Source organism: Thunnus maccoyii, chromosome 1, assembly GCF_910596095.1.
Source record: "Thunnus maccoyii chromosome 1, fThuMac1.1, whole genome shotgun sequence".
In the NCBI taxonomy this organism is placed as follows: Eukaryota; Metazoa; Chordata; class Actinopteri; order Scombriformes; family Scombridae; genus Thunnus; species Thunnus maccoyii.
The window spans coordinates 29,014,062-29,041,887 of record NC_056533.1 but is presented as its reverse complement, the minus strand read 5'-3'; the positions used below and the strand labels follow the sequence as shown (position 1 = coordinate 29,041,887).

Genomic DNA, 27,826 nt, shown 5'->3' with positions numbered 1-27,826 from the left:
CTGTAAATAATAACACTAACGATGGCTCCATTCCATTAAGTGTCCCAGTAAACCATGTCTGTGAGTGAGCACGCACGATACCACAGTCCTGGAAATGGCTCACCTAAATGCAATCCAGCCATCGTTAATGTTATTATTTACACCTGTGCATTTCCTGCTTTGACAAGTCAAAATATCTGCTATGAAAAGGGTCTTTTACTCATTTTATAGTTCACCAGTCTACCGTGTTTCTTGTGTATTTTGTGATTATTATTCAGTTAGTGATTCCCTTCATATTTACCAGAACTACGACACTACACACCTCTGACAAAGGGTAACTTCTTGTTTTCAGCTGTGGGTTACTTGTAAATTGAAACAGTTACAGCATAGCAAAATAGGAGGCAGAAAGTGAGATTTCATCCTCTAAAACAAACTGCTTCTCCGCATGAACATTGAATATGTAAAATGGTGAGTCAGGAACGAAGCTGTTGTTGTTTGATTCTGATACCAAACCTGATTTTAATCGCTGAAAATCTCTTGCAGCTGTGCTGGAAGATACCTACAGATGACAACACATTGGTTTTGTTCATGGGAGCAATTTAACCCAATATTACAGAGAATGTCTCCAATAGCTGCCTTGTAACAGCATTTAAAGCAGGATTAATTTATTTTTTTTGGCCACTCGGGGGCAGCTAAACAACCTTTAAATACCACGTTGATATATAATCACCTTGTAAAGTTTATATGGCAAACGTGATAGCAAACAGCCTTGTTACACATACAGCAGACATGGAACAGCTTTAGATTTAGAGTTGTGTTTTTGCACCAACCCCTAGATGAAATATCTGTCTCTTTAGCTTTTAAATGCTTCACTATGTTCACCATCAAGCCATTAATTCTTGCTGTTGCCAAAAGCAGTCTATCCTGAATTTCACAAAAACCTTCTCCCATTTTATTTTATTGTACTGCAATTATTTTCAGCTGTATTTATGTCTTTTAATTGATGTCGTTTGTTGATGTAGTGTCCTGTATTGTCCTGCTTTGTGTTGTTTTTTTGGTGCTGCGTGGTGAAACCAAAGATAATTATCTCACAGTGTGAGTGATAAAGTTTCTTCCTTGATAAAAAATCCTTCCTGTTACTTAAACACTGTTGAGAGCTGTGAGAGTGAACAAAAGCGGTGAAGTAAAGCCGCAAAACCGAAACAATGAGCTGAAAGAAGCTATAATGCTCTGAGCTGAGGGGAGCTGCAGAGTTGGGTTATATTTGTCTTTAGGTTTGTCATTACAAGTCACCACTTTGGCATTACACATACTTATTTTGTCCAGCTATAAATAGAAAACCAGTTTTGCATGTTTATTGTAAATACATCCTGATCGAAAGAAAAACCTAGTTTCTATCTCGCATTCTGACCTTCCAGGCAGCCATTGACTCCCACTCCTTTTATTACTTTTGTTGTTTTTGAAGTTATATTTGTTGAATGTTAATGCAGTTTAGAGCTGAAAATTCTCTTCTGTGGTGAATTCAAAAACACCCTGACTTTCAAAATTTCAGAGTTGGTGTTTATGAGTTACAGTATGTGGTCAGAAAATCACACCCAGAGCACAAAACACATGACAAATATGGAGACTGTGAAAATAATGGTGGGAATAATGGCTGTTTGGCAGCTGTTTCTGATTAATGACATATCCAAGCATCTGCAAACATCTATCAAAAAGAAATCATGGGAACAAACATCTATTGTATGTATGTTCTGGATGGAAGTGGTTGTTGATGACGAGTACAAAAGGACTGTATAGTCGTTTGTGTGATTTAGCATGGGTTTTTTTTCCAAATGTGAATCTTCAGATGCATCAAATACAACAAAAACATGGCTAACTACTTACCTATCACACTTAAATGATCCACAACATGTCAGATCCATTACAATGATTATTGTAAATAGTAAAACAGTAACTTGACCTGACATCACATGACCACCACAGAGAGTAAGTGACTTTATAGTAAGTGATTTTATGACAGCCAGTAACAAGGGTTCATGGGATTTTTACTGCTGGAGATGAATTTCAAGTTGCCATGAATGAGTCTCTCCAATTGCTCTGCTAAAACACAGGCAGCACTCTTACCCAGAGACAGGGAGAGGGAGGGAGAGAGGAAGAGAGAGAGAGGAAGAGACTGCACTTACAGCATACAGAAAGAGGTAGAGAAAGAGTTTGAGTGGAGAGAGCGTGAAGAGGCTGAGTGTGACAGTACCGAATGAGAGGAGGAGGAGGAGGAGGAGGAGGAGGGACCGAGTGGCAGGGACAAGGGAGGGAGAAACCAAAAGGGGGACGGACTGAGAGTGAGAGAGGGGAGGGAGCATCAGAGACAGGGAAAGTAGACGAGAGGGAAAAGGCAAGAGGAAAACTGAGGGAGTCAGGAGAAGAGAGGAGGGAGCAAAAGGAAAAGAGAGCAAAAAAAAAAGAAAAAAAAAAGAAAAAGAGGACAGCTCAGCAAATCAGCCCAGTAGCATTCCTCTCACAGCTGCAGTGATCCAGGCTGGGAGGGGAAGTTTAGCTCACCAGGAGAAAGAGAAAAAAAAAACAAGAAATTGTGGTCTTTTTTTTCTGGGAAAAGAAATCAGAAGGCTCCCTGGAGAGGAAAGGGAACAAGAAGAAAGAGGAATCAGAGAGCTTCTGCAGCCTCCGTGTGTCCTGCAGAGGAAGATGGATTCAGACTCCGGAGAGCAGAGTGACGGAGACCTCTCTCCAGGTAAGTCTCATTAAGCCTCAAGCCCATTACTGTGACTACAACATCAGTTTCTGACATGTTGAGATAACTGCAATACAAGCAAATACTCTCCGCTTTGTAGTTTATTAGTTTATGAACAAGATCAGTGGTTTCTTGGTGCTTTTTTTTTAGCACATTTTGAAAATTTTCCAGCATTTGGACCCTTAAAATATCCACATTTTTTGTCACCCTCATCCACTTTGTACCTCTTCATCTCACAAAACAGACTCCTTGCACTAATTACCAGTTTGTCTACAGATCTGAATATTTCTTTAAGCCCATAAAGTACGTTATAAACCATGTCTTTAAGATTCTTTCACACTTCATCCAGTATCTGATAGCTCATTCCTTAGCTCAGAGATATGTCAAAGGTGCTGCTGTGAGCCCTGATGCACGTACACTCAGATGCTGGTGAAACTGGCCGACCTTCGTTGAGTGTGCGGATGAAAGCCTGCTCAGTCGCCCCCAGGAACAGGCAAGCTCCAACACGTGCAGCCAGTTTATTCATCAACACATCCAACCACATAGAGAACACAGCCTCCCTGAACGCTAAAATCATCTTTTCTATGGTGCATCTCACACCCGCAGAGCATGAAAATGTTTACTGGAAGTTATGCGTGGAAGAGGTTTTATGGCGTCATAATACAGGGCAAAGATTTATTTCAATGAGGAGAGTAAACATTTGGACTCAAACGCTTACATAAACACTCCTTGAAGTTTTGTGTGTCTTACCAGCATTCCAAGTGCGTGGACGATTTATTGAACTGTAATTTCCTGGAAAGTTCAAGCCAGGAGATGAAACAACCTCCTGGAGATAAGTTTGAGCTCAAAGATCAATGAATCAAATGTGTCTCCAGGAGGCTTTTATACTGTAACATAGTACAGCATGCTGAAACAGTCAAATACCCGCGCTATATCATGCAGAAACTGGAAGCTTTCCTCTTTGCTGTTTTCACTAATTCCCCGTGAAGAATCAGATTAATGCTTTAAATGACTTTATCCTTTATTTGAGTAATGTGGGTCCCCCCTAAAATTATTTTCCATCAGGTACATATATATACTCTCTCAGGGTGTGTGGTCAGATCTACTACAGATGTCAAAAGACGGACATGTAATTGCCTGGCACATGTTAGCGATCGTGTAATAATGTGGCTGTTTGCCTGTTTATTTGACAGTTTAGAGCTTTGTGTGTTAATGATGCTCTGTTGAACTCTGACCATCTGTCTGCCCAGCTGGCCCCTAATCTGTCTGTCTGTCTGTCTGTCTGTCCGTATCATCTACCGATTTCAGTTCAGAGTTGAAACATCTACCTTGATTCTTATATGAGGCCACGACTGGTGCGCCACGGCAAAGCCATTATGTAGAGACAGAGGCTTTATCCATTTCACTTTCATGTGAAGTGATGTACACTGTTTTCCAGAGACTGGGCCAGAGGTAAATCATGGAAACATTTTTCAATTTTCTACAGACGTTGTGATTTGCTAAAGCTTCCAGCAGTGTAATGTGGCCAAGCCTTTGTAATTTAAGATGAATTAACTCTTATAAGCTTGTGTTTTGGCATAAAATCAGTGCTACACATGTTGAAAGGAAGGGTGACATCGGGGCAAAGGCAGAGTGACATTTTTCCCTGTCCATAGAGAGCAAGAGCCTGACTCATACTGAAATTGCACCGTGCTTTGTGGCTGTGCTGCAGTTTCTACCATTCAGTCTACTGTCGGTGAAAAAAACTGGTATGTCTGACTTTATAAGGTCAAATGTCTTAACAAAATCTGAGTAAAAGTATTTTGAAAACAGGCGTATTTTGAAAGAGCTGCTGTACACAAACATGACCCTTATACCTGCGTGTGTGAATGAGGGCCGTGTGATTGATCTTAGCTTTTAACATGTATTGTGGCACAAAACTTAAGCAGTGTAAATATTGAGGTATTTTGTTTCAGGTGGTTTTGACCCTTCATCCTTCTGTTCTGCCCTTGAGCTGTTTATGGTTGTTGTTAGTGAGTGAGACTGCCATTTTAGCATTTTCCATTGCCATAAATTCAGTGGTAGATACTGTTTATATCAGCTATTTTTATGCTCTGTATCTGGGATATTGCCTTGTAGCTGTAGCAGCTTTCACTCAGCTTGTCTTGCATATTTCTTCACTTCTACTTACCTCACAATGACTTCTGACAAGCTCCAGAGAACATGCCTGACCTTGGTCCAGTCAGCTGCAGGTTATGGGGCCTTCAAGTGGAACTTGTGACGTTGTATTTTCAGCATGGGAAGTCAAGACATAATAATGTTTGCATTCAGATGGTTTAAGTCATGAGGAAATTGTTGCTAGGTGACTGATAATCGATAGATCCCCAGAGGGAAAACTGGTTTAGTTGCTCATGCACGCACAGGAAAAAATTAAATAATGACTGTTGCTTTCTCCCTAAAAGAAAACGTAGAATGATTTTGTGGGGTTTTTTTTGTTTTGTTTTCATTTCATGGTCTACTAGTATAACTGTTAGTTAGATAGGTACTATCAGATTTTGGCTGAAAGCAAAAGCACAGTGGCAGCTTCTTCAGGATAGCTTGTCTACTTTAACTTTTGGACAACAAAACTCATAACACATCATCTTACTTGCAGCATATCACTCCACCAAACTAAATTATTAACAGTACCGGTAATGTACACAGCTTAATGTAGTTCATTGTCGACTCAGACATAAAAACATTTTAAACTGTAAAATATTAATATAATTACCATGATTGAAATATGTGAATCATCCCAATAAACATTAGTAAATCTACACTAGGAATAAGGAAAAAAGAAACAATAAAGTCTAGTAAGTATTTTTAGAGAGCTCAATTTTTTTGTCAAAGCAGAGTTAAAGGAATCTCTTGCACTTCAGCCCCTCCACTGGAGGAGCTCGGTGCTCTCAGGATAGGACAAATTGTAACAAAACAGTTCAATGGGCCACTTCTCAAAGACTGCACCAAAAGAACATACTGGAGCACACAATACTCTTTAGCAATTTATTAAGGTGCAAATGTTTGTGCATGTCAAAACTTACAAATTTAGAGCAAAACCACAGCAGTTGTTAAACAAGACCTCACTTAAAGGCGCTGGCTCTCTACAGATTGAGATAGAGATGGCAATAACACAAAGAAAACATTTCACATAGCTGCAATGCATTCACATCATGTGGTTAATGTTGTTGGAGATGATATCTCCTCCGCTCAGGTGACTGTTCCTGTATAAAATGTTGAGTTTACAAATAGGTCTCTTCAGTTCTAAGGGGTGGTGCCAAAACCTGGCCCTTACTGCTGCTGTTTTATACAGATGGAAGCTTTTCTCCTACATAAACCTTTAAGCTGCAATGGACATTTTTCAGCATGACATCACATAATCTATGCTTGTCTGACCCAAAGAATTCAAGACATTTCTCCAAAAACATCAAAGAAGGGAATAGTTTTGCATTATAGCTGACTTTTTTTTTACAACAGGTCATCACGTGAGAGTCAGGATTTGGACTATGGAGTTAGACAATCACTCCAGGGAGCGATGAATTTCCTGTCAATCTCGTCTGTTTTTTTCCCCTGTGCCTTTTGTTGTGTTAAAGCTCAAAGGCTGGCCACAATACACAGAGCTCAGCCGTACTGTAACTACCCTGTAAAAATGGCTTACATTTTTTCCCATAATCACCCCGTCAGCCAGTCATGCAACAAGCATGCCGTTGACCATACCAATAGCCACAAGCTGATTCATACAGCAGCCCTGTCCTTCCTGCGGTGGATTGGAGATGACCACACCTGATTATGAGTCAGAGGGAGGCTGACTGTCAACACACCTGTTCTGCTGCAGGACTGGTGGAGTCTACATCACACAGACGGCGCACAACACATATTATTATATTTGCATTTTACAAAAGCATTCTCCTTCATTCTAGTTTGAATTGTTACAGTCCTCTGATATTATTTTTAGGGGACAATGAATAATCAGCCCACGGTCTCTTCTTGGCTGACTAATCATGGTGATGCGAATCAGTATAACACCATAACTCGATCTGCCATCTGCAGAGCTATTTCCAGCCATTTGACTTTATTTCAGATTTTCTATGGAAAGCAGACTTGAGAAGCTGTGTGGCTGTTGCAATAACATCTGTGGGATTCATGAGAGCATGAAGGCGGTTGCTGTGGTTCTATAAACAAAAAAACTGCAGATGTTGTTTGATGACACAACTGAAATTTAATCTTCATCCAGGTGATCGTCTTCAGTAATCACACATTCACAAACTAACTCTAAAACTCTACCATTGCTCTCGCTGATCGCTACTGATCCACACTTCTACAAACACTTCAAAGATGGCATCACAGATGAAAAAAATCTCTACCGCTCACTGCTGTATTACACTGGGCCAGGAGCACCCATGATTGCCATGTTGGCAGACTGGCCACATGCTTTACATATGACACAGGCAGAATGGGCCAGCCCTGCATACACTCTAACACTCCCATACACACACACACACACACTCTTAAAATGCCTGCATTCTTGCTCATTCCCTTGGTCTCGTGTGCACTCCAAGCACATGCATCCTTGATTTTTTTTTTTTCTCCGCCTTTAATCTGGTCCACAGATGGAGAGTGCTCACTGTGTCCCAGCCCTCTCCATACACACACATACACACACACACACACATACACACACTCGAGTTACCAGGAGCTGGTTCTGGAAAATTGTAAAATGAACTGAGAAAAAAAAAGAAAACAGGAGTGAAGCCATAAGTGGAAAAGACGACTCAGGATAAAGTGTGTTTTTTCCTCTAGCTGCAGCAAAAGACAAATCCTATAACTCCCAGGTCCCTGACCTGTGTGTGGGTGCGTTTTCTCTTGTACTATGCACATACATATGCTGACACTGTGGCATTTCATAATGTGTGTGAGACATTTGGAGAGAGAATTGTTTCCCCACGGCTGAGCCATTACTGAAACATGGAATTAGACCACGGAGGCATTTTGACAAGGCCTCATAGACACACTCGGGAGGAGGAGATGGCTGTGGTTTCACTGGAGGGCCAGGCGAAGCAAAGCAAACAGTCACTAGAGGCATCTGGTGTGAGAGGCAAGCTGTTTGAGGGAGGGCAGTGTGTATTGAGGGAAGGCTGGCATCAGTGGTGCGTTGTGCCTGCACAGGTATCTACTGTAGATCTACAGGGGCTGTGATGCAGGTATGCGTATATGTGTTGTTATATTTCTTCCCTTTCGTTGACTTATATCTACAGTACAGTCGTACATTTTAAGGAAAGTTTTTGTGTTTTGTTTCTTTACAGTGTCCATTTCTGGTTTTTACATGGACTTGATGGCTCACACAGATGTTTTCATCATTAGTGCCAATTAAAAGCCTGATGTGTTTGTGGAACCTCCAGAAATTACAGGCTACTTAACAACACACAGGAGACATACTGCCTTAAAGGGGTTATAATATGCTTTTTGCAGTTTTCTGTCATTTATATACTGTTATGATGTCAGATGTAAGAGCCACTTGGGTGCACATTGATATTTGGCAAATTGTCTCTGTTGTAATCACATGCTATATATGTTCTAACATTATTTAAATTCATGCAGTTAATCCACAGTATATGTACAGCACAGGTCAGCTATATTTTGAAGAGGATTGTAGGGGTAAATACTTGCTATTTTTGTGTTCTTTGGTGCTTAAATGCAATAACATATATTTTTGTTGTTTGCAACAGTGGATTGTGACATAAGATAGTTTTATTGCACATGTGCAATAAACAAAGACACAAAAACGTGCCTCTGCAAATAAGTTCAGATCGAAATATGTTTTTGACTTGGTATAGCCATGTATAACAAGGTGTAACTATAACGTGATTAACATTTACATCAAGATAGCAGGTAATTACGTGTGTGTTACAATTTGGAATAAAACATCAAGTTGGTAATGGACCAGGCTGTGTGTGACTTCAAATACATTTTCACAATGTTTTCCCTGCCTCCCGTGGACTTGTGACCACATTGGGTTTCACAAGAAAAGTGGATTTAGTTTTGACACATCAAAACTAAGATACTTTGCAGATTAAGTGGACTAGGAACTTGGAACATGGTAAAACGGCCACTATATCGGATGTCAATTTTAAAGGTAGAGTCAGTCATTCTGGAGAAAGAATGTTGATATTTGAACTAAACACCCAAACAAATACACCCCTCCCTTCGTGCTCCTTCAGAAGTTTCACCATCAAAATTCATGGACACCCAAGTGCCAAGGTAATGACCAAAAGAGAAATATGGAGAAATCCAGAGCGATGCGTCAGCTGTAGAGTCACTTCTGTTCCTCTCACAAATTATCACAAGCGGAACAAAATATTCGTCTCATATGAGCACAACAGTACATCCACACTCTCCGCCTCTCTGCAGCCTCCCCACTTCTCACTCAACCTGCGTTCAGCATCTCTGTCCACAGAAGCAGCCGTTTGTCAGCTGCAGCTCCTGGGGAGTTGAGAGGACAGTGGCTGGGCAAACTGCCCTCACCAGGCTGACTGAGAGCAGAAATGTACTGAACTGAAATAGTTTACATGTTGGTTCCATGCAGAGAGATCAACAATGTTTGTATTTATTGATACAGTTAATAAGTTCAAAACACATATACAGTGGAATATTTGTGTGATTTAAACAGCTGCTTGCTCACATTATGCTTCATTAAACGCAACAGAGCCTAAAAAATCTTGGATTCAGTTTGGATTGATACATTTAATAAAATGGAAGTGTATGTGTTCTGTGCACGGGTACGAATGCCCGTTGCTCATTGGCTAGAATAATGTTGTGTGGCTCACTCCAAGCCACTGTATTTACATGCTCATTTACAGAACCAGTGATGTGTATGAACACCAGATTTTTTTTTCAACACATACACAGAACGGACAGCTAGCGGACCGTGAGGAGACATTTACTGAATTTGACAGTGCATTGGATTAGAATCACTGACTTTACCTTTAAACATAGTCAAAGCTCCAAAACTTGAGGGAGCATATGTAAAAATGTTGCTTCTGAAAGCTTTGTTTGCAAAGTTACCTCTACTTCCTCTAAGTAATGATGTCAGATTGTTCGTGCATACTTAAATTTGGCCATCCATTGGTAGCCTTTGTCGCTAAGGTTGTTCCACAGATTCAGATTCGGGCTCGAACATGTATGGATGTATTTGACATGTTTATATTTTGAGTAAAGAATGGAAAAAAGGAGCATATCCGACTACTATTGTTCATTTAAGCAGCTACCGGAGCTGGCTGAAGTCTCCCGGGGGGAAAGCCTCCAGGAGCTAACCAAATAGAGCAGAGTGGGCTCATCAGGAGGGGGCCTGTTTCAGACAGAGGCTGAACTGAGGAGCTGCATAAAGGGTCACTATAAGATAAATAGGGAGATTTTTTTTTACTGTAAATCATGCAAAGACTCAACCTCAACCAAAATGATGATTCTGATGGAATTTCAACATTGAACCAATGTCACCTTGCTATCTGGGATATCAGTCAACAAGAAGTTTCTAATATGATCTCAAAATGCAATTTATTATCAAGTTAAACTGTGACTTAACCTTATCTCTTCTAATGGCAGAGAAAAGGCAAAACAAAAGTGAGACAGAGTGGGAGGCAATTACACAGGAAAAGCTTTTCACACTGACACAACAGAACAAACTGTGCTGTTTTTAGCATTATAAAGTTGTGGAAGGAAAAAGTTGAATACCCATGTTCAGCATATATTGTGATATATGTGTGTAGCATAGCAGTATGTCACTTAAAGCTGCTTTTAGCATACCTTCATAAACTATTTCCCTCTCGGAGATAGAAAGCAAACCAGCAGCAGAACAGTCTGAAACAGCAAATGCGGCAATTATACTTGTGGGTTTAGACATTTCATGGGCAATAATGGCAACAGAGAGAAACAAAAATTCCACACTCTGTTTTCCTTGAAGGCTGGGATTTGAATTAACTATGGGAGGATTAGGTCTTGAGAGGGTTAAAGTTAAGGTAGTCACTAAGTCAGAAACAAATCTACTGATATGTGTTTATTTATGTGAGTGTGAGTGTGTGAACCACAGTTATTTCCTGGTCATTAGTTACTGGTGGGCTGGCAGCCAAGAGAGCAGCAGCAGTTTGGCTTAAGCATGTCATGCACAGTTAGAGCCTTCAAGGCCAAAGCTCAAAGTATATAAGCAGGAGCAACCTTTTAATTGAGGTGGCGTACACAGTTGAACCCCCATGATAATATATCAACATGTATTTTACTTCCTGAAAAGCTGAGACATCTGGCTCATAAAATATGATCACCTTGCCAAAAAAAAAGAAAAACGGCATATGAGGCCAGACATTGGCCTGCAGAGTTTGCCTCATGATAATGACTGCTAAGTACTATTTTTTGTATAGCAAAATTTGAAAACTTAGGCAACCTATGTGCATCTCGTCAGCCATGGACATGCTATGAAAACCTCATGGGAACAGTAGTTGTTCAATGCTTGCATTTCTTTGATTAATTCTTACAATTGTGGAGTAGTTTGGGATCTGTTGCCCTAAACATTTTGGTTGTCTGCTGTCTTACCGTTGGTTGGATGAAGAGTTCACATCACTAAAGGTGGCTAAAGGTGGAGGCATTTTCTCTACCAAGAGTAAAGGAATGCATGTTATATGCGTGTTTGGAAGTTTTGGGGTTGTCTAAAGGCACTTTTCAGTGGTCTGAGTAACAAACTTGCTATGCTATGCTATGCTTTTGAGTAATTGGTCTCCATAGCTTACATACTTTTTTGCATTTTTACATACATTTTTAAACTGAATGTTTCAATTTAAACATTACAAGAACAATGTGTTTGGTAAACATAACTCTATCTCGGGGGTAACGTTGGCTGGGGTTGCTGAGTATGAACCTCAAATCCAATGAAATCCATGACAGAGGTGCTAATGTGAGCCTATCTCAGATAGTATCCAGGACCAGCTTTCACACAGTAGGGAAATACTACAGGCGTGAACGGGGCTTTTCCTAACCTGTAACCCAACAAACTACTGCAACAGAGTTATTACTATTTTCTTTATGTTGTATATAGTCTATGTATTTATTGCTGCACACTTTGAGTTTCACTATGAATGAAAAGTGCGGCACAAACAAAAGTATTATTATTTTCTTTGGCCTTGGAAGTAAGGCATGGTTACTATTTTAGGTGATAAGCTAGTTAGCTAACAACTACAGCTTAGTTAGCAGATAAACACCATTCCTTACACTTTCGCTTTATGTTTTTGGTTTTGGAAAGGCTAAATAAAAAGTCACAAACCCCCTAAACTCTTCAGATGAAAAGTATCACTCTTACTATATGCACACATCACAGGCCTAAAGAGAGAAGTCTGCTAAGCTATGATTGGACAATTACTATTTGGAGGAGCGGTTTAGTAAATGGTCAATTAATTACATTTTTCAAGTTATTTGCCCAACACAGTCCAATACAGTACATTTAAATTAGATTATAGACAAAGAACCACAGGAACATGTTTATGTTCTTATAATGATAATAATGAACAAAAATAGTCTGAGCTTCTCTGTAAGTGATCTCTTAAGCTTCCCAGAGCCTCACTTTTATGTAAACTCAGTTAGAGTGAGTGAACAACAAACCAGAAGGCCAAAGTTATGGGAAAGCTGGCACCGCCTGGATGATTGTGTGTGTGAGTGGTTTTTTTGTGTGTGTGTGTTTGTGTGTGTGCGTGTGTGTCTTTGCATGCACGTGTGTGTATCTTTGTAAGCGATGCCACGGCATGCTGAGACTTGGCTGAGGTCTATGAGAGAAGCCACTCACCCAAGGCCGGAAAACATTTACTTCCTTGCCACTCACGCTCAGCTCACTGCGGATTTGGTGAGAAATGGACAGAGAGGAAGAGATAGACGAAAAGAGACGAGAGTATCATGAATATAAGACAAAGACACGCTGCAGCCAGTTTTTAATAAAGCTGCAGATGATACAAATGGTAGTGAGAGTGAGAAGATGTTTCTGGTGTGTGTGTGTGTGGGTCTGTGTCTGACGTAAAGGGACTTTGACAGGAGCTAGACACTCAATCAAGATATGGACATATGAGTTCACCTCTCTTTCCCTACCACCCCCATCTCCTCCATCTTTCTTTGCATCACTCATCCACACATTTTGAATGAAGTGACACATGTTTTTTTTCATCTGTGCTCATTTAGAGCATTTTTCAAGCAAACACATTCCCAATTTCCCCCACATAGTTACTTCTATTCTATTAAGTATGACTGAATGGTGTGAAATGAAAATGTACATTTTGCCAGCTTTGCCTGTCCCCAACACCCACTTTCCCTGCTTTCGCCCCTTTTTCTCTCTCTGTAAAAGCTTTGATTCATTATGGAAAAAGTTAAGGGGACTTTCTGTCTGGTTTCAGGCCAGATAAAGTAAGGAAAACCCCAATATGTTATCCTCCTCTGTTTTTTATTAGGCCCAGTCCCACAGCCTATCATTATAGTCCACACACAAACGCACACCCACGCATTTGCACCAACTTTCCATAAATAGAGTGCCACTGTTTTATGAATCAAATAATTCCTTGAGGTGGTTTATCTTTTATCTTTCTAAGCTTAATTTTCCTGTAATCACGCAATCAAACCTCCTGTCCTATATTGTCTTACATTAGCTTAGATTTTCAATCTTTGACGTTTGACTGTGGTTGGCGCTCTTGTCTTTGTTTGTCCAGTCGCAGTGGTTTCTGGTTCCTGGTTTCCAATTAGCATATTCAAAACTGACAAAAATGTAAAAAGCACCACTTCCTGTGTGCCGAGACCTACCTGACGCTGGCTGTTTCGAACAGTAAACACAAGACCTAGCTATAGTTTGAATCATTTGCATGTTGTAGAAATCATCTGTCATTCATGCTAATAAAAAAGTTCAGTATTTTGCCGCCAACAACACCCACCTAAAAGAATTTGTCAGATGATGATTGTAGCAGAGTAGTTTACCAAAGAATGTCCCAGAGGAGGGAAACAGAGAGGGGAGACAGCCTCCGGACAGTTCCCATGCCCGGCTAACCAACTAACCGTGGCCTGGCTTTTTACTAGCTAAACAATGCCAGACGTCAGCGACCCACAGCTGGTGAAGGCATTAGGTTTACAGCAGAGGAGAGGTCAAAGGGCAGGGATCTCACAGGCTCCTGCAGTCCACACAGTGTCCCAACAGGATGTCCTGGATACCACTTCTCATGCTCTGTGGACCAGCTCATTCTTGTCTTCATAACAAGGAGTGACTGTGATGAGAGCCAAGGGCACAGCTAAAGGTGGAGGTCAAATCGCTGATTCCCTCTCTTTCTCTCTCCCTCTCCCTCTCCTTATGACAGGCGATCAGGCCAGCGGCACATTAATCAATCAGACATCTCCCGCCACGGCCTCATTTCTCTACTTCAGCTCTACAGGGACATGGCCATTAAAACTAATAGACAGAGAGACAAAGACAGAGATGAGGGATGGAGCATTAAATAAGGCTGCACATCGGCAAAAGGCAATCTGTTCCTGTGTCCCCTCTGAGTCAGAGAGGCTCCTAAGTGCTTTTCTCTGGACTGTTAGTCACAGAAGAGACACTTAGTCCAGTCCCAGCAGGATAAACACACTTGTAGTTCCAAACACTGTCTCCTACTGTATATCAAGCTTCTTTATTACAGCTACATTAACATACATCAGTGTGCTGTTAGTGAGAAACACTCCTCACAACTCTTCCTCTATTATTGTCATCCATTATTTATGCCCTACGCTGCCATTTTGACCAGGTCTTTCCCGACTCTTGTCTCGACATGTGTCACTTTTCTGACCAATAGGGAAAAACATAAATATCTCTGCCAGGCATAAGCCTGGAGGGGCCAGTATCTGGCCGTGTATGTACGACGTAGCATAGTTTCTTTGCCAACATCTTGATTGTACCAACCTGGCAGAGATCTGCACTCTACTGACTGCACTCTTCTTGTTTGGATTTAAGTTTCATCTACTTAAATCCAGCTTTCTTGTATCTCAAATAAAGTCCATCAGGCAGGAAAATATTAATGAAGAGCTTATTTTAAGATTTGTAAATCACTGTCAGAGCCATACAAATATGTGAAACTTATCTAAACCAGTCAATTACTGAGTTAATGTTGTATTCAGTATTATATGACGTTGTTTTGTTCCACAACGAGCAGATCAGTAATCTCCTATTACTGATTTACACAGGCACACTCAACAATTTTACAGCATTGACCTAAATACATGGAATATTATGGGCTTGTTTTTTAGCACAAAAGAAAGCAGGCTCCTAAATATAATCATAATTTTAACACAATTCACTAATAATCCAAAAATATACATACATAAAACTATTGAATCATATTATGCTGTGTAATGTAATTAGACCACATACATTATAATATATGAGATACACATAATCAATTAAATTTCAATATCTGAGAGTTTAAAAAGTCTAAAAACATTATTTCAGCTGATTTGGTAACATAAACGCATAACATGATTTAGACAAAAATCATTGGAGAGAAGTTCACTTGTTTTTGGTGCTGTAATATACTAATCAGTATAAATATCTTGGCTTGATGCTGGACGAGCACATGACATTTAACGAAGCTGTCAGTGTTCTAGCTCAGTCAGCTGGGAGAGCACTGGGATCTGTATGGAACAAAGTTAAACAATGTGGTAATTTGGGATTCCATCTTTATACACAACTCTATAATTCATGTGTGTGTCCTGTGTCTGAATATGCTTCTAGTGTTTGTGGTTTCCATGAACATACAAGTTGCAACGGGAGTCCATACATTTAATTCAGGTTTTGGGCATTAGTGGAGATATGATGGAAACGTCCAAACATCAGACATAAATGTAAAATGCTTCGGTTTTGGAATAGACTTGTGAAGACGTCTGATCAGAGACTCAATAAAAAGATATTTAATTGTGACATTTCTCATGGTCATCCCTGGCCAAATGAGTTGAAATCCTTATTTTATTTGAACTATTTGTCATTCATTTTCCAGAAGAGGTTACTTTGTGATATTCAGGAGATTAGGAGTAAAATGTTTCTCATATATGAAGAAAAATGGTCTGTTGATATATGGTATAAAAATAGCTATGGTGTGGAAGCTTATGTAAAGTATCATTTAAACAAACAACTAAGATCCCTATGTGCACAGTTATGTTCAGGAACCTTACCATTAGCCCTCGAGACCAGCAGGTTTTACTACCCTGTCTACAAGGACGTAAGGAATGTACTTTTTAGTAAAATGTCCTCCAGTTATGTTGATTTCTTTGGGCTGGATGATTATGAAAAAACTTGAGTGTGCTCTGGGAAGGGAGTCTTTTTTGCAGCAGATTTTATTTACCAAACTTGGAGGAGAAGCCAGAGGACCGAGCTGTATAATAATCTGTAATTTTGTAATGAAATGAAATGTTTGACCACTGCAACTGTACTTTTGGTGTCTTGTAAACTCATGAGGGTTAGGCACTTTGTGTGCATGACAGGAAAATAAAAGAAAATCAAAAAAATCAATCAACATAAAAATAAAACATTTTTTATAAGGATCTCATTATTAAGTGGGACATTTTACAGATGAAACTTGTTGGTTCTCTGTTGTGGATAAACACAGTGTTTCTAAATTAACCCAATCATACATACATACTATTAATTGAATATATACACAGATACCAATATAAATGCAATAAGTTAATAACCCTTCCAATATATGGCTTATTTACTGGTCAAGCTCTACTTTTAAGAATAATTATTTTGAATTTCTGCACTGGCAGTGACACTTTCTGGGTAAACAAATGCAACCATTTGCTCTTCATCATCTTCTTGTCTGGAGAAAATTCTCACAGTCTTCTGACAAAGATAGTGACTCATAAGATCAGGTCTTAATCTGACCATTTATTGCATTTTTAAGAGCAAAATTAATGAAGCACTTTAGCAACATTGTACACAACCTCACTCCCCATCTGTCTGCTTTGCAAGTCATTTCTGTGATTTGTGACGATCATTTGATGCATATTTTTATTCTCGATCTTTATTTCTCTCATGTTTTTTGCGACTACGTAGTTTTGTGCTCCACATTCCCCAGTTGACACCTGCAGAATCCATTAACAGCACAAAAAAACATAACATCCATTTGTCTTGTCATAAAGTTGTTTTACACAAAGTTAGCAGTTTGCCTTTTACAAGTCTTGGGGAGCTGTGAGGAGGATGTATCTGTGTTCTCTGCCATTTCATTCCAGTAAAGCATGAGTAAGCTCTAACCTGTACATTCCAGTTTCAGCCAGTGATACTAAATGATCCACATCTATGAACTTTAAACTCTGCAACCCAACTTCACTCAAATGAAAGCTATTAAAGTATTCAAAGTTATTTATTAACCCTAAAGGTCTGAATGCCCCTCTACATCCTGAGCAGCTGTTGATTGCACGGTGAATGACCTCTTTCAGCACCAAAGTGCCCTTTGGAAACTGGCTCAGAGTCAGATTTTGCATGTCATGAATAATGCAGTTCAACTTACCGCACTGTATCGTGGTGTCTTTCTCTCTGTTGAAGCCTCATCTTTCTCGGTCTTTAATCTATCTTTTCAGATATAAACTCACACTCACACGCATGCATTGCAACAGACAGAGAGTGAGCAGGGGCGGTATGTTTGAGTCATCTGATTAAAGCAGTGGGAGTCAAAAATACACCAGTATGGAGCCTTTGCTATATACAGAGTGAGTGGATGAGAGACATGAAATGACAAAAAAGCCTTTATGGATATTTCTTCGACACTGGGCCTGCATCTAGATGAATCTTTACAGACTCTTTAAACACTGTATTGTATATCAATGTGCGTGTGTGTCTGTTTGTTTGCGGAGGTGGAATCGCAGAAGTGAGCTGACAAACACACTCGATCAACAAGTCGGAAGCCCTCAGCCCAGAGAGTGACGCTGGAAAATAAATACCCGTCGCCTCCAGCCCCACTAGTCGAGCTCTGGTACCAGCTGGCACAACACACCATCCTCTGCTCCCCACTCCAGTCCACTGGCCTCTCAGGCTTGCTTAACACTAACCCTGCAGGCTATTAAAAACCCCTTTACCGCGGCTGAATGACCCACTCCATTGTTTTCCTCAAGCCTTGTAAATGCAGCCAGAGAAAGCCTCTTATTGGAAACTAAAAGCAACAAAAAAGGCCAAAGAGAAAGTAATAGAAGTCAAGCTGTCACCTTTGTTTAGTTCTCCTAGGTGAAGAGCATTTTCTCTGACATTTTCTTGGTATTGATACATTGTTGATGTTGTTTTGGTTGTTCTCTGCTGTGAAATGGCAGAGCTGATGGATGACAGACTTTATAACTGAAGGCTTTTCCAGGATTTCTTGCCACAGTGTGAGCCCACAAGCTGGCAGATTTTACAATACAGGATGTTTCTACTGTAACATATGAAATATGGATACATACAGCTACTGCAGAAGCCTAACTTTTTTACTGAATGCTCTTCACATGAGGCAAAATGGGATTAGCGCTGCACTGTTTCCCTTATAAAAAGACGTTTTAAAAGGAAAACGTCTGGAAAATTATTGCCATTATAGCATTTACAGGGTGCAATGAATGGCATGGTAACCACTCCAGAGAAACATGTATTGGCTATTCACTTATACAATACATCACTGGCTGTGAATGTAAAATAGTTTGCAGATGGAAAGTGAATGTACAACAAGGGAATTTAGTGACGGCTACCACTGTGTTGCAAGGAAGGAAGCTTCAATAGAAGATCAATAGCTTTTTTGTTTGTCTCTCAGCGATAACACTCCTAACCGCACCCACTTTTCTGCATCTCCGAGACAGGTCAGTGGCCTTTACGCTTTGTCTGTTTGCACTGATAATGTTTAGAGGGAAGAGAAGTGACAGGTGCTAAACAGTCAAGAGAATGGTAAACAGATTGTTTTTCCTTTTTCTTCTTCTTCTTCTTGTCTCTTTGTGACTGTTATACACTCATCATATATATCCGACCTCACTGAGTATCAACCTGTGCACCTGTGCCACCTAGTCCAAAACATGAGCATGTTGTCATTAGCAACCTCTAGCGTGTGTGTGTGTGCGTGTGTGTGCGTGTGTGTGTTCCTGATACCTGATACAGTCAGGATCTTGAGCCGTGTTGAAGCAAAAACATTATGTTATACCGCAGAAGTAAATGACTCACAGCTCTGCCGGCAAAGGAACCCAGAATAGGAAATAATTTTGAATAACTGTACAAAAGGACAATTACAGCCAGCTGCAGGGTTATTTTTTTTATTTCTGGGTTACTGTTGTTTTGCATTTTCATTACTGTTTATATTTAGATACCGTAATTTTATTTATTTTATGTTCGTTTCAGCTTTTAGTGTTATTTAAATATCATTGTGGTTTAAGTTTAATTTACATTTTTCAACAAATATACGTGAAAATGAATATGTTTTTGTTGTTATATATTATCATGTTAAATCATATAACATGTTACATATCACTGTACATGTATTTCATTATTCATATATTTATATCAGTTAATTTAGATAAATACATGCTGCGGTTTCGGATTTTGGGGGGTTTTTTGGTTTGTTTTTTTTTACATCTAATGTTTATTCCAGACCCAAATAATAAAATAATGTCAATAAAAAAAACAAAAACAAATTATCCATATCATATCAAACTGCTAGTATTGTTACTCCCTCTTAAAATGGTCAAATGAACTCCTGCAGATTTGACATATCTCTGATGTATTAAGCACAGGTTTTGGTACCATTACACAGTCTGGCAGTCATGCTATTCTCTATTTTACATATCTGGACGTAAACACACCCATATACACAGATCAAGCTTCCTCTTTACAGCCTGACATGTGGGGACATTTCAGCTGATGAACACCACTTACTTTATTTATTGAATTCATATTTATAGGATATTTCTTATCATCTTAACTTCATCTTAGTTTTATTTAATAATATTTGCGTGTGATACATGATATAATATGTGATGACTATTAATATGTGCATCTTAAAATTAATAGAAACCATCACTGTAAATCTGTCAGTGATCAGTCTTTACAGTAAGTTGTGACGATGACTGACTGTATTCCATTCATCTTGAAGTTGTTTTTTCTGCTGTCGAGACATGTAGACAAGCAACTGACGAAAAACAGCCACTGAAAGACCCCCACACACACGCACACTCATAAACTCACACATATACATGCACTCACACAGTTGCCCCAGTCAGACGTGTGTGTTCTGCGGTGTTCCGGTTGATAAGCCCACAAGTGCCTCCAGCGTTGACTCAGTGAAGGCCAGTCGGCCCTTGTCAGTGTTAGCTGCTGGTCCTGCTAATGGCTCATTCCTCTTATTACTCTGGAATGAGACCAACACAAGCCTCAGGATCCCTTCTCACAGCCCAGCTGCCCGGCACACTGCAAAAAATGTCCAGATTAACAAGTCATTTCATCTATTTCATCTTGTGTGACGTTTTTAAATGATGAGAAATCTCCTAATGGGACAAAATCAGCTCAATTAACATCCAAAGACAGCCTACTCATTTTTTGTACCGGATCTTATGTCAAATCATTGATTTTTGGAACACAGCATTAGTTCAAGTGGAGCACCGAAGTCACGCTTGCATTAACTGATTGTCATCAGCACATTCATTCATGCTTCACTATCACTGGCTTACTAATTAGCTGTTTGACTACCGGCTGATTAGTTACTTCCAGTCATATTACATAATGCAGGTGTACAGTGTGGCCATTATGACCTTACACTGTAACTCTATGGGCTGTTTGTTGATTTAACTAACATTTAAAGGGGGCATATTATGCACATTTACAAGTCTATATTTATTTTCTGGGGCTCTACTGGAATATCTTTGCATGATTTACACTTCAAAAAACTCCTTATTTAATTCCTCCTGACCCTTTACGCAGCCCCTTAGTTCAGCCTCTGTCTGAAACAGGCCGTTTTAGCCCCTGTCTCTTTAAGGCCCCCAGTCCGATAAGCCTACTCTGTCCTGTTTAGTTAGCCTATGCAATGTAAATGGACAGTAGTAGTATGATTTCACTTCTTTTTCTCATTCTTTACTCAAAATGTCAACTTCAACACAAACAACACCTTAGCAACAAAGGCTATGGTACAGACGGCCATTTATGGGCATGCACAATGACATCAGCTTGTTAGCAAGGAGTAGGGGTTTTACTTATTTTACTTTGGACAGTCATTTCCTATAAATAGCTAATTCCTTGACATAATTGTCGGTGACTGAAATGGAAATAAATCAGTACAGAGGGACATTTTTTGCAGCGCACCACCTTTAGCAGAGCAGGTTTGGCTGTTCTCCATGTTCCACACTGGATGTATGTTCTGATGCAACGCAGCAGAAACTGTTGACTCAGCACTCTAAAAACATCAGGCGGAACAAAGAGAGACTGTCTAGTCAACAGCGAGAGCAGCGAGCACCTTACTAATCCTGATGTTAAAAGTAAACTTCACCAACTCCCAAAACACTCTTATGTAACCACTTTGATGGGCCGATGGCATCTGCGTCTGGCGCTACATCGGCAGAGATCTCTGGTCCCAGTTTGTTTTCAGCAACTTAGTCAAACATGCATATGAAATACTCACTTTAATTTGTGAAAACATTAGAGCACAAGTGATGCAGAGGAAATAATGAGCAGGCAGGAAAGAGATAAGTAACGGGAAAGACGGTTTCTGGCCATTTCTCCCCTGACAGCTTGGACTTTTCTCTAACTCATTCTGACACTCTGGCTCATGCATGTCACTCATCTCAGCCGCTGGGTGACAGGCTGTATGTGAGTGAGGGAGAGAGCTTGGACTTCTCAGTGTCTCCATGTGCACTTTATAATCATCTACCCTCACTTACTGTATGTGCTAAAATCTCTCGCCAGACTCTGAATCACCCACCTCCTTCCCCAGTACTGTGACTCACACGTCAAATAGCCTCATGTCCATTCTTCACAGTATTTTTTTTCCCTCCACACTCCTTCAATTTTGCTTACATTCTTCACCGCTCTTGGATGTGAAAACAGACTTGAGACAGGGGTCAAGGCAAGTTGATAGCCACCTGCTGGCCTTCAGAAACAGCTCCAGGCTGTGCAGTGGGAGGTGGCAGAAAAATAATTAGTCTACTTTTAGCCCTGCATTAAAAACAGGACAGAACCAATCAGGTATGAGATACCTTTGTCACTTAATTGCACTGAAGAGAAATTAATTTAGAAAGCGACTAATCACACACTGCAAAGAGATAGAAATCCAAATAGCCAGCTCAGCCATTGGTCTGACAAGGCCGGCTTTATGGAGCAAGCTGTCACCTTTATCAGTGTGCCAGGGTTTCAGAAATCTATCCAGTTGGGTTTCTGAATATCAGAGGCTCACTAGAACAAAGAGCTGCTTCAGAGAAACAGGAAATGACAGTGACAAAGAGAGCCTGTTGATGAGAGGCACAGATCTGCCTAATGAAAACCACAGTTATATATCCTGGTGTTGCTATTCAAATATCATTGAAACTGACGCATTGCTGTTGCGAAGCCTAAATACATGTCTATTCATCAGCTCAGGCCATATTTTACATTTGATATCTTCAAGATCTGTTTTTGAACGGCAGCCTGCAGGAAGGAGACAAAGATTCATCTGTCTCAGACCGATGTTGACTGTAGAAAGTCTAAGATTTGTTTAGAGTTGCTGTAGTATACTCCAGTACTGTATATAAGTTGTGGCCACAGTACGTTGTAGGTGAAATTAGGACAGTAACTTTCTGTCCACTGAAAAAAACACGCAGATGTTTTTTTATTGTACTTGTACTTTTTGATGACTTTCTTTTATCAGTCATTCAAAATCACTTAAAGCTGCACTAGTCCGTTTTTTTTTTTTAAAAAGGATCGAATGACTATGTGTGATGCGAGTGGAGTTGCCCGTAGTGACGAATACACAAATTATTATCACCTAACTAAGCATTTTAGCATATTCCAACACATTGTTTGGTTGTACAGCCTGCAAATTTACTATTTGTTGCATTCCCTAGGAGCTGGTGGAGACCAAAACACAGCTAAAAGGAGAGTGATTATTGGACAGAAACAGGACTCCAAATCAACGCCAATGTTGCTCAATGTATGTTAGATGTCAGATGTTAGATGAACAGAAAGGTTTTTGCTTTCTAAATGTTCATCACAACAACTTATTAAAGGCTGTTATTTACACATGTCGTGCTTACAGCTTGTTCCACTGTTTCCTGGAGCTGACCAATTAGAACAGAGCATCCTCAGTGGGAGGGGGGCCTTAAAGAGACAGGAGCTAAAATGGCCTGTTTAAGACAGAGGCTGAACTGAGGGGCTACATAAAGGGCCGGTATAAGATAAATTAGTTTTTTGAACTGTAAATCATGCAAAGATATTCTAGCCCCACAATAAAAAATAGACCTGGAAATGCATATGATATGTCCCCTTTAAAAAAAAACATGCTGATTACTTAGTATGATTGGTTTGGAAAGTAATTGGTTGGTGTGTATTATGGATGACAGTCAGTGTCTTTTATAGACACCAAACAGTATAGTATTTGCTCATTTATTGACACAAAAATGACTAAATATGAGTAGTAGCTATCCAATACTCGCAATTTCACTCTGCAGGTTTGACATCCTCAAACTCACCCACCAGACTTTTGTTCAACATACAATAGGTCTCACCTACACCCTCACGAAGCTGTACAAAAGAGCAGTAGGAGGGTTCATCAGATCACATGTATTGGGAAATGACTGTAGACAAAGACATTTGCTTTATTAGCAGTTAAATGTCATGCTGGCCTAATTATATGTGCATGAAATGTCATTTTGCTTCAGACCAACACATGAAATGTCACTTCTGTACATTCACATGAAATGCCACGGATAGTGTTTCTCCCAATTGTTTTGCAGCATTCAATCTCTTGTGAATGTGCGTGCGTGCATGTAAATCATACACATACACACACACACACACAGATAACTGCATGGTCACATAGCTGTCTGTTTTAATAAAATTATAATGACAACAAAGCAGGTGTTCCGCTTTGAATTTGGGCTCATCTGCTGCTCTGTGCTGAGCCCACTGGGCAATGACACCCCCATCCCCTCTCTCTCTGTCTCTCTGACAATGTGCACAGGGAACAGGAGGAAAAAGTGAAGCCTCTTTCCTCGGCTTTAATCATAATAGGAGTTATCTGGTGTGTAATTTGTAGCTGGGTGGCACCTAAATAAAACCCCTCTCCGTCCTCCCACTCCTCACATTCACACAGACACATGCTAGGCTGTTGGCATCGCTGTATGAGGACACACTCAGCCTTTGATGTTCTCCTCTATGATAAATTGTGGCAGCAGTGGGACACGGCATAAAACTGTGATCAATCTGAACTTGTAGAGAGACAGTGTGCGGAGGGGTTCTTATCGTACAGCTGTTTGATGTTATCCTAAGCAGATAGTCATTCCTCCCATAGTCAGCCCACCACACCACTGCCAGCTCCAGGAAGGACGCCGCCCTGCTGTAGAATGTGGCTGCACCGCGCTTCATCTGCTGAAAAAAGGTTTTCCTCAGCCTGCACTCTTTTAGACTCTATAGTGAGTCACTTTTGTAATTTGTTAAATCTACAAGTCCTCTCATAGCAAAAACAAATATATATTTTTTGGCAAATAAGCTTTTCATCAGCGTCACCTCTGTGTAAGTTTGGAGTTGATGGATTTAGCTTTCATTCAGATCACTAACACAGAATCATCAAGAGCAGTTTGTATCAACACTGTGCTTTCATGTTTACTAAAATCCTATTAAAAAGCCTGCTGTCTTGTTACACAAAAGATAGTTGTGTAATAAGAAAAATGAAAAAAGTCACTGTTATTCCTTTGAATAAGTAGGAAATATAAATTTAAGATCAGCCTGTTTTTAGCACACAGGTCTTTATGCAAGGACAAAGTAATGTCAGTAAACACTGGAGAAAGGAAGCACCCATAGTTTTGTTACAATGGGTAAAGAGATCAATCGATTTCCTACTTTTTCCAGCTGTGTTTATAAAAAACCCTTAACATTCAGTATTTCATAAATATTTTTATAGACAGTCTGTTAAATTACCTAAAAGTAGAATATCAGATTTGAAGAAAAGCTACTCCTGCTGATGTTAAACTGGGCAACTTTGCATAATGATTCATCCAAAAGGTACAGAGAGGTACAGAGATGCTTGGTGCCAGAGAATATGAGAGCAACAACTAAAGAACATTACCGTGACTTTAGCTTTCTCTGGACAAAGAACTTCTTATAATAAACAACTTGCATTCTGCTGTTGGCAGTGATGGTATTTTTTCCTGTAAGCAGATGTTGAATATATAACATTCATCTTATTATGTACTCAACACACAACAGATTCATTGTACAAATGGTGAACATCTATGTCACCTGTTTTTAAATAGTAATAAACCCACAGAGAATTGTCATTTGACTCAGTTTCCCCTCAACTCTAGTGTTTTAGTGACTTTCAAGTCATTGTTCTGTTTTTGGGTCGTAGCTTTATTGTTTTTGTTCACCCCCACCACTTTCATGAACCTTGTTTTCAGTGAAAAATTTGGGATAAACCCACTGTACATTTACCTGCTTGGAGCACAAAACGACAGACAGACAAATTTAGTGACTAGTGACTGAGCATACTGTACAGTAGTAGAGCATTGAGCAACTAAAGAGCCAGATATTACTGTCAGGAGTTGGTGGACACCAAAACAGAGCTAAAAGAGAGTGAATATTGGACTTATATTGGTGACTCCAAAATAATGCTAATGTTGCTCTGTTGTTTGATGTGTAAATAGGCTGTTTGCTAACATGTTCACTATAACAACTATGTTATGTGATAATTTGTCATGGTTGTGTTTACAACTTTTTCCAGTGCCCCCAAGCAGCCAAAAATGTCAATTAACACTGCTTTAAATTATCAGTGCATCAGGTGTTACTTTAGTAGGATTATCATCCAACTGTCACCATACACTGAAGATTTCTGACCTTTAAGACTAAGCCCTTGCTTTTCTCTGTCTCTCTCTTTTCTCTCCTTTCAGGTCAGGAGAGCTTTAACTCACGCTCCCTGGCCATGCAGGCCCAGAAGAAGATCCTGAGTAAGATGGCGACCATGGTGGTGGCCAACATGCTGACAGACGACACCAGCAGCGAGATCTTGGACGAGCTCTACAAAGCGAGCCGGGAGTTCACCAAGAGCAAGAAGGAGGCCCACAAGATCATCAAGGACGTCATCAAGATCGCCCTGAAGATCGGCATCCTCTACCGCAATCACCAGTTCAGCCCAGACGAGCTGGACACGGTGGAGCGCTTCAAGAAGAAGATGAACCAGGCGGCCATGACAGCGGTGTCGTTCTACGAGGTGGAGTACACCTTTGACAGGAATATTCTGTCAGAGCTCCTGCTGGAGTGCAGGGACCTGCTTCACACCCTGGTCGAGCAACACCTGACCGCGCGCTCACATGCACGCATCGATCACGTTTTCAACCATTTTGCCCATGGGGAGTTCCTGGCCGAGCTGTACGGGGACGGAGAGGAGTACAGACTCTCTCTGAGAAAGATCTGCAATGGCATCAACAAACTGCTGGATGAAGGAACGCTTTAACCTTTTACATCTGACCTCTTCCACCTCTAGCTCTTTCTCCTCTCGCTCTTTCTCTTGCTGGTCTCTCCTGCCTCCTCCTGTTTCCTTTTCACCTGCTCAACCCTGACCGCTCGCATCCCCTCTTCCCTTTTCCCCCTTGTCTTCTTGTTTCTTCTGCATCCATTTCCATGGAGCTAGTTGTAACATCCTGCTGCTGTGGTTCAATGAGGGAATTTTTTTTTAGACTGTCTTTCGACTCAGTGGATCATTGCTGCACACTGGGACAGCCTGTATCATGTTGTATGCATTATAGCATTCCAAGTCATTCCCTTTGTGTGCAAAAGTGTACTGTACCAATGGCCAAAAAACATGCATTAAGTATATTTGGATATGGAAGATAATCAGTAGTAGTAATCAGTCTCTTTCTTTGTGTGTGTGTATGTGTGTGTGTGTGTGTGTGTGTGTGTGTGTGTGTGTGTGTGTGTGTGTGTGCATGCGTGCATGCGTGTATGTCTATGTATGGGATTTGCTTGATTCGTGTGTTTGTACATAAGACCAACTTTGACATGTTGTGTGTATTATGTATCTTTTGTTAACCTTCTCTACAAGGGTGTAACACTTGTCTTTTATTAAAGATTTCTTGTAAACATTATTTTGCAGTTCTTCTGACAACAATATCTCCATGTGAACTGGGAAAAGTTTTAGGAAATATGGGCTTGTTCCTCCCTGTTGACTGTCATTACGACAATTTTCTCTCACAAGGTCAAACAGCTGCCAACACTTAGAATAATACCTTAAATTCACTGAGAGATTGAAATAATTAAAGATATCACTGCTTATTTTCTGAAGGCAGCCATTACAGAAAATGCATGGATGGATCGGATCTGGAAAATAAGCCACAAATGGTCCATTAAGCTACTAGTTTCCTGTCCATTTGACACACATGCACACCAGGCATAAATTTACCAACGCACATTTTCAAATGAGCAGGAGAATCAGTGATTTGTCATTTCTGGTTCATTAGATGCCCTCTAGTCTATTCTGCTCCCCAGTCCAGGAAAATATACTGGTGGCTTGGTGTGACTCCAGCTGACTTATTTTGGCAGCCAGTGGAGAAGACGTCCAGTTTCATGTCTCTGTCTCCTCATAGAAACACAAGACAGACAGACCGCCCACCCATTAAGCATCCACTTGAATTCATTCACTGTCAGGCACACACATACACATCAAGTTAGTCACGTGGTTGCAGTCTATTAAAATGTAATAGGAAAATGAAATAAAAGTGGCATTAATTTCATAAAGCATATATTTAATTTACCTCTATTGCCCCTTGTTCTGTTTGCTTCCAGCTTCTTGAATCAGACAAGATAGAGAGATAGAGTGTGCCAAACACATAATTCATAATAAATTCATAGTCAATAAATTCTGTTAT

At 40.1% G+C, this 27,826-nt stretch overlaps 1 protein-coding gene across 2 annotated transcripts; it reads left to right on the top strand.

Annotated features, from left to right (window-relative positions):
• The first annotated feature begins 212 nt into the window (after positions 1-212).
• tnfaip8l3 (tumor necrosis factor, alpha-induced protein 8-like 3) lies at positions 213-26,996 on the top strand. Of its 2 annotated transcripts, XM_042409054.1 has the most exons (3): positions 213-447; positions 2,594-2,728; positions 25,853-26,996. In XM_042409054.1, exons 2-3 carry the CDS (start codon positions 2,683-2,685, stop codon positions 26,413-26,415), a joined length of 609 nt encoding a protein of 202 aa, XP_042264988.1. In that variant the 5' UTR covers positions 213-447; positions 2,594-2,682; the 3' UTR covers positions 26,416-26,996. The 2 variants fall into 2 exon arrangements, with proteins under 2 accessions (XP_042264988.1, XP_042264979.1); XM_042409045.1 differs by lacking the exon at positions 213-447 and having other exon boundaries at positions 2,392-2,728.
• The last annotated feature ends 830 nt before the right edge of the window (positions 26,997-27,826 follow it).